We start from the raw sequence: 9,971 nt of genomic DNA, 5'->3' as shown, positions 1-9,971 counted from the left end.
ACTAATTTGTCACGGATGTTTTTAGGTCTTCTGAAGGCCATGACTGGTGGTGAGGAAAATACTTTTTTAAGATTTGAATCATTTTCTATAATTTTCCAATGCTTCTGAACAATGGAAGACACATTTTTAAAATCAGGATGGTAAGTGAGTACAAGGGGTGTTCTGTTAGCTGCTTTATTCTTATCTTTGTACTCTAGAAGTTCTTGGCGACTAGTTTTGTTTGCTCTTTCGAAAGCGCTATCAATGATGTTGTTATTGTATCCTTGAACAACTAGATGTTTACGTAGTTGTCCAAGTCTAGCATTTTGCGTATTTTCAGTAGAGCATATTCTCTTGATTCGCAATGCCTGGCTGAATGGGATGCCACGGGAGCAGTGTTTAGGATGGCAACTTTTAGGAGAAAGGAATTGATGTTTGTCCGTTTGTTTGGTATGAAGGTCCGTTATAATGGTTCCGTTCTTGATGTAACTCGTAGTGTCGAGGAAGTTTATTTTCTCCATAGATGATTCATATGTAAATTTTATTGAATGGTGGAAAGAGTTACAGTGTCCTAGAAATTCATTAAGATGTTCTTGTGAATCTGTCCATTTGAAATCAATATCGTCAATGAATCGGAACCATGATAAGGGCTGGTATGGAGCACTAGCCAAGAGGCGTTTTTCAAGTTGGCCCATAAATATGTTGGCATATGACGGGGCCATTTTTGTGCCCATACTAGTACCGTCTATCTGGAGATAATGTTTTTCATTGAAAGAGAAGTTGTTGTTCTCTAGCACTAGTTTCAGAAGTGTAACAAGGCACTCAGTTGGAGGATTTTTTTCACTACGAGTGTTCCATACCTCTTCACACGCTGCTATTCCTTCGTCTTGTGGAATGTTGGTATATAAAGAAGACACGTCCATGGATGCAAGTATAGTATTGCTTGGTAGAGGATTGAGGCTTTCCATTTTCTTTAGATAATCAGTCGTATCTTGGATGTAAGAGGGTAGTTCTTTCACATGAGGTCTTAGATGATGGTCTAAAAATTCTGATATCTTTTCAGTTGGATGACTATTTGCTGAAACAATTGGTCGACCTGGATTGCCCGTTTTATGTATTTTAGGCAACATATAGAATCTTCCGGACTTTGCTTCGTTCTCAAGAGGTCGGAGATAATCAAAGGTGTCATTGTCTATATGCTTTTTGTCGAACATCTCTTGAAGGATGGTGTTGATCCTTCGAATATTATTTAGTGTTGGATCTGTGGTTAATTGTTTATAGAAAATGGAGTTTGAAAGTTGGCGATTTCCCTCTGCTATGTAATCTGTTTTATTCATGACAACCACAGCGCCCCCTTTGTCGGCAGGTTTTATTACGATATCCTCTTGATCTTTTAACGCTTTCAAAGCAATGCTTTCTGACTTGGATAAATTATAATTTCTTGTATTTGTTATACAGGACTTTATATCAGACCTCACGTAGTTAATGAATGACTCCAAGTTATCATTTTTACTCTTAGGTGGTTTCCATGAACTTTTTTTCTTAAATTTTGGGATGGGCGTGACTTCTTCATTGGTGTCAGTATCTGAATATGTTAATCCAGCTTCTTCAAGGTTTTTCTTGCCCCTATTGTAGAAAAAATCTTTCAAGCGTAAACGTCTAGCGAATTGGTCTAAGTCCTCGTCTAGCTGAAAGTTATTTACATTTGATGGGATAAAAAAATGTGTCTTCCATTGTTCAGAAGCATTGGAAAGATTTTTTCTACAATAGGGGCAAGAAAAACCTTGAAGAAGCTGGATTAACAGATTCAGATACTGACACCAATGAAGAAGTCACGCCCATCCCAAAATTTAAGAAAAAAAGTTCATGGAAACCACCTAAGAGTAAAAATGATAACTTGGAGTCATTCATTAACTACATGAGGTCTGATATAAAGTCCTGTATAACAAATACAAGAAATTATAATTTATCCAAGTCAGAAAGCATTGCTTTGAAAGCGTTAAAAGATCAAGAGGATATCGTAATAAAACCTGCCAACAAAGGGGGCGCTGTGGTTGTCATGAATAAAACAGATTACATAGCAGAGGGAAATCGCCAACTTTCAAACTCCATTTTTTATAAACAATTAACCACAGATCCAACACTAAATAATATTCGAAGGATCAACACCATCCTTCAAGAGATGTTCGACAAAAAGCATATAGACAATGACACCTTTGATTATCTCCGACCTCTTGAGAACGAAGCAAAGTCCGGAAGATTCTATATGTTGCCTAAAATACATAAAACGGGCAATCCAGGTCGACCAATTGTTTCAGCAAATAGTCATCCAACTGAAAAGATATCAGAATTTTTAGACCATCATCTAAGACCTCATGTGAAAGAACTACCCTCTTACATCCAAGATACGACTGATTATCTAAAGAAAATGAAAAGCCTCAATCCTCTACCAAGCAATACTATACTTGCATCCATGGACGTGTCTTCTTTATATACCAACATTCCACAAGACGAAGGAATAGCAGCGTGTGAAGAGGTATGGAACACTCGTAGTGAAAAAAATCCTCCAACTGAGTGCCTTGTTACACTTCTGAAACTAGTGCTAGAGAACAACAACTTCTCTTTCAATGAAAAACATTATCTCCAGATAGACGGTACTAGTATGGGCACAAAAATGGCCCCGTCATATGCCAACATATTTATGGGCCAACTTGAAAAACGCCTCTTGGCTAGTGCTCCATACCAGCCCTTATCATGGTTCCGATTCATTGACGATATTGATTTCAAATGGACAGATTCACAAGAACATCTTAATGAATTTCTAGGACACTGTAACTCTTTCCACCATTCAATAAAATTTACATATGAATCATCTATGGAGAAAATAAACTTCCTCGACACTACGAGTTACATCAAGAACGGAACCATTATAACGGACCTTCATACCAAACAAACGGACAAACATCAATTCCTTTCTCCTAAAAGTTGCCATCCTAAACACTGCTCCCGTGGCATCCCATTCAGCCAGGCATTGCGAATCAAGAGAATATGCTCTACTGAAAATACGCAAAATGCTAGACTTGGACAACTACGTAAACATCTAGTTGTTCGAGGATACAATAACAACATCATTGATAGCGCTTTCGAAAGAGCAAACAAAACTAGTCGCCAAGAACTTCTAGAGTACAAAGATAAGAATAAAGCAGCTAACAGAACACCCCTTGTACTCACTTACCATCCTGATTTTAAAAATGTGTCTTCCATTGTTCAGAAGCATTGGAAAATTATAGAAAATGATTCAAATCTTAAAAAAGTATTTTCCTCACCACCAGTCATGGCCTTCAGAAGACCTAAAAACATCCGTGACAAATTAGTGACATCTGTATTAGCAAAGCAGCCTACTCCATCTCCCGGTTGCTACAAACAATGTGGTCGAAGGAACTGCTTGTGTTGTAAAGCTGCCAATACAAGCAGTTCTTTCATCAGCTCCGTTACTAAACAAAATTATACCATCTACTCAAATTCCAACTGTAAAACGGAGAACTCAATTTATATATTAACATGTGACACATGTGGCATTCAGTATGTGGGAGAAACAATGGACAAATTTAATATTCGGCTCAATAACCATCGTTCATGGTACAAAACCAACAAAAACTGTCCTCTCACAAGACATCTTCGTTCAACGAAACATTCTTTTGATAATGTTACCTTCCAAATTATAGAAGTCAACACCGAGTGGGACACCACGGCGAGAAGGAGAAGAGAAAATTTTTGGATCCACCAACTCCACACTTTAGAACCTGATGGTCTTAACGAAAAAGATGAGAAAAGATACAGGAAAGATAAAGAATAATTTAGTACACAGCATCGTCCTTTTTATCCTGTAATATTGGCCAATGGACGTTGCTAACTTCAACTACCAATTTTGTAAAAATCTTGAACTTCATCCAAATTATGTATTATTTTCAAGGCAGCTAAATTCAAGTGCAACATATACATTGAGCTGCAAAAGTTTCTTATCATCTACATCCGATTTCACCTGGATAGATACACGCTTGATAAAGCTAGTTAGTCTAGCGAAATATTGCGTTTATTTTCATCATTTTGTAAATATTTTAAACATTCTTATATTTACATACTAAATAGTGTGTTAAAATTACATTGTTAGGCAATCTATAATTTTATTTGTGTAATTGAATTAATCTCTGTACTGATTAATCCACACTCCCATAGATTTGTATGTCATGTGCTGCTATTTATAGGCACTTATATTATTATCTTCAGTAGCACGCATTTCACAAATGTTTGTGTAATCCATTCAAATCTATCGCTATCTTTACAACATGGATAGCGCACTGCATTTCAAGAAATTAAGATCTTTAACTAAAAAGAAACTACAAACTGAACATCATTTATCAAACTTAAAAAAATATATTCAAAGTAGAACTGTACCAAAAGGTTTAAACATCAAAGTGAGTCCCCAGACACCGGGACATCAATCCAAAAGATTCATGAGCCGTTGGAATGAAATTCTGTTTAACTGTTCAATCCAGCTACTTCAACTGTTACTTTCTTTTACAACCACAAATTACAAACAAATTGTAAATGAAATATCAGATATCATTAACAATAGTAACATTTCACGTGACGATTTACCAATAATTAAACGTCGCCTCGCAGATATTGAAAAAATTGAACTATCCAAACATAAAGAAAAACAAAGGAATAAATTTCAAAGAGATAAAATTCACACTGTCTATTTAAATCAGAATATGAATGATATCAATACAACAAACCATAAGGTCCCTAGAAAAAGAAAATTCAAAAGACGGAAACAAAAAACTGAAAGCATTGTTGTAAATTTGTCATCTAAAGAACTTACACGTGCTGAAGAATCTCTTTTAAGTAAAGGTTTAAACTTCTGTCCTATCCCATCAAATGTAAATAACTTTCAGCTAGACGAGGACTTAGACCAATTCGCTAGACGTTTACGCTTGAAAGATTTTTTCTACAATAGGGGCAAGAAAAACCTTGAAGAAGCTGGATTAACAGATTCAGATACTGACACCAATGAAGAAGTCACGCCCATCCCAAAATTTAAGAAAAAAAGTTCATGGAAACCACCTAAGAGTAAAAATGATAACTTGGAGTCATTCATTAACTACGTGAGGTCTGATATAAAGTCCTGTATAACAAATACAAGAAATTATAATTTATCCAAGTCAGAAAGCATTGCTTTGAAAGCGTTAAAAGATCAAGAGGATATCGTAATAAAACCTGCCGACAAAGGGGGCGCTGTGGTTGTCATGAATAAAACAGATTACATAGCAGAGGGAAATCGCCAACTTTCAAACTCCATTTTCTATAAACAATTAACCACAGATCCAACACTAAATAATATTCGAAGGATCAACACCATCCTTCAAGAGATGTTCGACAAAAAGCATATAGACAATGACACCTTTGATTATCTCCGACCTCTTGAGAACGAAGCAAAGGCCGGAAGATTCTATATGTTGCCTAAAATACATAAAACGGGCAATCCAGGTCGACCAATTGTTTCAGCAAATAGTCATCCAACTGAAAAGATATCAGAATTTTTAGACCATCATCTAAGACCTCATGTGAAAGAACTACCCTCTTACATCCAAGATACGACTGATTATCTAAAGAAAATGGAAAGCCTCAATCCTCTACCAAGCAATACTATACTTGCATCCATGGACGTGTCTTCTTTATATACCAACATTCCACAAGACGAAGGAATAGCAGCGTGTGAAGAGGTATGGAACACTCGTAGTGAAAAAAATCCTCCAACTGAGTGCCTTGTTACACTTCTGAAACTAGTGCTAGAGAACAACAACTTCTCTTTCAATGAAAAACATTATCTCCAGATAGACGGTACTAGTATGGGCACAAAAATGGCCCCGTCATATGCCAACATATTTATGGGCCAACTTGAAAAACGCCTCTTGGCTAGTGCTCCATACCAGCCCTTATCATGGTTCCGATTCATTGACGATATTGATTTCAAATGGACAGATTCACAAGAACATCTTAATGAATTTCTAGGACACTGTAACTCTTTCCACCATTCAATAAAATTTACATATGAATCATCTATGGAGAAAATAAACTTCCTCGACACTACGAGTTACATCAAGAACGGAACCATTATAACGGACCTTCATACCAAACAAACGGACAAACATCAATTCCTTTCTCCTAAAAGTTGCCATCCTAAACACTGCTCCCGTGGCATCCCATTCAGCCAGGCATTGCGAATCAAGAGAATATGCTCTACTGAAAATACACAAAATGCTAGACTTGGACAACTACGTAAACATCTAGTTGTTCGAGGATACAATAACAACATCATTGATAGCGCTTTCGAAAGAGCAAACAAAACTAGTCGCCAAGAACTTCTAGAGTACAAAGATAAGAATAAAGCAGCTAACAGAACACCCCTTGTACTCACTTACCATCCTGATTTTAAAAATGTGTCTTCCATTGTTCAGAAGCATTGGAAAATTATAGAAAATGATTCAAATCTTAAAAAAAGTATTTTCCTCACCACCAGTCATGGCCTTCAGAAGACCTAAAAACATCCGTGACAAATTAGTGACATCTGTATTAGCAAAGCAGCCTACTCCATCTCCCGGTTGCTACAAACAATGTGGTCGAAGGAACTGCTTGTGTTGTAAAGCTGCCAATACAAGCAGTTCTTTCATCAGCTCCGTTACTAAACAAAATTATACCATCTACTCAAATTCCAACTGTAAAACGGAGAACTCAATTTATATATTAACATGTGACACATGTGGCATTCAGTATGTGGGAGAAACAATGGACAAATTTAATATTCGGCTCAATAACCATCGTTCATGGTACAAAACCAACAAAAACTGTCCTCTCACAAGACATCTTCGTTCAACGAAACATTCTTTTGATAATGTTACCTTCCAAATTATAGAAGTCAACACCGAGTGGGACACCACGGCGAGAAGGAGAAGAGAAAATTTTTGGATCCACCAACTCCACACTTTAGAACCTGATGGTCTTAACGAAAAAGATGAGAAAAGATACAGGAAAGATAAAGAATAATTTAGTACACAGCACCGTCCTTTTTATCCTGTAATATTGGCCAATGGACGTTGCTAACTTCAACTACCAATTTTGTAAAAATCTTGAACTTCATCCAAATTATGTATTATTTTCAAGGCAGCTAAATTCAAGTGCAACATATACATTGAGCTGCAAAAGTTTCTTATCATCTACATCCGATTTCACCTGGATAGATACACGCTTGATAAAGCTAGTTAGTCTAGCGAAATATTGCGTTTATTTTCATCATTTTGTAAATATTTTAAACATTCTTATATTTACATACTAAATAGTGTGTTAAAATTACATTGTTAGGCAATCTATATATATATATATATATATATAACACTAGGCCAATGAAAGCTGAATTTTTAGTTCAGTCTAGGTGGCCAAGTGGTCTAGAGCGCTGGACATAGTGCAGGCGGTGTTGTCTCGATATCCCAATAGCATCAATTCAAATCCCGGCTATGGAAGAACAAAAATTTGCTTCCGCAAATTTGCAGATTTAACATTGTTTATATATATATATATATGTATGTCTGCCTATGTGTAGTGACAACTGTAAATTATACCTTGTCCATCATATTTCTTATGATAAAGAAATAACAGGCATTGGAATATTTATAAAGTGCCTAGAAAATCATTCTACAATGTTAGAATAGATCTGATTCTTTACTTCCACCCCGACCGGGGCTGGAACCTGTACTTTTCACTTCATACTTCTATGACATATATAGGTGTCTGTGCAATGCTAGGCGGTGTTGTCGTAGAAGTGAAAAGTGAAAGGTACAGGTTTCAGCCCCACTTGGGGAGGAAGTAAAGAATCAGATGTACTCTAACATTGTTAAGTTGATTTTCTAGGCACTTTCTAAATATTCCAACACCTGGTATTTCTTAATCATAAGAAATCCGATGGACAAGGTATAATTTGTAGTTGTCACTACTCATAGGCATATATATATATATAAGTCTGAAAATTAAACCCAACAGTGTTAGAATTAGATTTTTATGCTGACAAATTTTTGTCCCTCAATGGGATTTGAACTCACACCTTTGATACACTACAGCACCAATCGCTTAGCCTCATGTCCAGCGCTCTAGACCATTCGACCATATCTGCTATTAAAAATATAACTTCAATAGTCGTAGTGTTACCTTGTCACGTAAGGCGAATCTAGAGATAGACATAAGACATGTATATATATATATATAAATTTAGCCCTGATATTTATTATGAGGTTTTTTTTCTCAAGGTTGAGCAAATTTCATCTAAGCATGTTAAGGAAAAGGGTTTCAGTAGGTAAAAATATATGAATTCGAGTACCGATCTCGGGTTAAGCACAGATTTACTGGAAAATTGTTTTATTCTAAGTTTCATTCCCGAGCCCATATTATTTAGGAAGCACAGCAGCAGGGAAGTTTTTTGTCGAAATACCCGAAAAGTTGAAAGCTGAACAGGATGAAACAAAAAATTTTAAAATATGAAAAAAGAGATATAGAGGATTTAATAAATCTTGTAAAAAGGACTTCAAGGGAATCGCACATAGATTGGATTATTTTCAATTATTTTAAAGGACAGACAAATTAGTTATGGCAAATTAGGCAAAACAAGAATGTGTCAATAGTACACGGATGCCCCACTCACACTCTCATTTTCTATGTTCAGTGGACCGTGAAATTGGGGTCAAAACTCTAATTTGACATTAAAATTAGAAAGATCATATCATAGGGAACATGTGTACTAAGTTTCAAGTTGATTGGACTTCAACTTCATCAAAAACTACCTTGACCAAAAACTTTAACCTGAAGCGGGACAGACAGACAGACGAACAAACGAACAAACGGATGTACAGACCTAAAAACATAATGCGCCTCTACTATCGTAGGTGGGGCATAAAAATTAAACACAGAAAACTACAAAAAATATTATGTTATGACTTAAAACCAAATATTTTTCTTTTGGGTTGCTCTTAGGTCACTGGTGAAGAGGTGTTGTTCAAGTGGCTAGGTTCAACACTTTCAGAAATCTGCTACATTTCATTCCTTTTTGACTTGCACTTAACTGATTTTAAATCCATCAATGGCAGTTTAAAACTTTTTAAGCAAGAACAAAATTTGGACAAATGGTTTTCACTTTATGACAAGTAATATATCATAGTCACTTGCCCAAAGGACAAGTTGATAAAAAAAAATAATGTCAAACCCTGAGTTTTGTTCTTTGATAAAACAGTACGGTGACCTGTAGTTGCTTACATCTCCATCATTTTGTCTTTGAGTAATTGTCTCATTGTCAATCATACCACCTTTAATTTTCTTATAAAGGAAAAATAATAATATTGTTATATGACTGGTACCTTTGGATGATGATCCCCATACACTTGTACCATACGTATTGGATGTATCAGTTGCATGACTACCTCTCACAGATGACACTGCTGGCTTCCTGTAAATAATAACAACTTGCTTTGTATAAACATTTAAATCACAGATATTCAATGTCAAAATGAATACATAATTTTTTAGGGTTCACGATTGGCTTTGCCCATGTCACCAATTATGTTTTAATTAGCGACAGATTTTTATGTCTACATTACATGAACAATTAAAAAAGTCCTCATACAGAATTTAAAACATTAGCAACAAACTTATCGTTGACTGAAAAACTTTAACTTAAGACAGTATCTAAATTTTAACTGTAATCACGATTTCATATGTGGCACCATCCCTTGCCCATTGAATGTTTGGTTGAAAAGTAAGAAATATGGTATATAATGAATATTTCACTAAAAATATTTGTGGGCGAGAGGTGGTGCTAGTGTAAATTTTTCAGAAAACTGTCATGAATTTTGCCAAATTATGCAAAAAATTCGTAAGGGTTCCGCGGA

The 9,971-nt window shown here is 35.7% G+C and overlaps 1 protein-coding gene across 1 annotated transcript in view; it reads right to left on the bottom strand.

Annotated features, from left to right (window-relative positions):
- The window catches only part of LOC127698453 (cilium assembly protein DZIP1L-like), a 71,098-nt gene that overhangs the window by 4,801 nt on the left and 56,326 nt on the right, over positions 1-9,971 (bottom strand). Inside the window, exon 22 of the mRNA XM_052201905.1 lies at positions 9,441-9,529. Coding sequence (XP_052057865.1) covers positions 9,441-9,529 — 89 coding nt within the window. The remainder of the gene's footprint in view (positions 1-9,440; positions 9,530-9,971) is intronic.

The sequence above is a fragment of the Mytilus californianus genome, unplaced genomic scaffold (genome assembly GCF_021869535.1).
Source record: "Mytilus californianus isolate M0D057914Y unplaced genomic scaffold, xbMytCali1.0.p SCAF_4, whole genome shotgun sequence".
NCBI lineage: Eukaryota > Metazoa > Mollusca > Bivalvia > Mytilida > Mytilidae > Mytilus > Mytilus californianus.
This window is presented reverse-complemented; position numbering and strand designations above follow the sequence as displayed.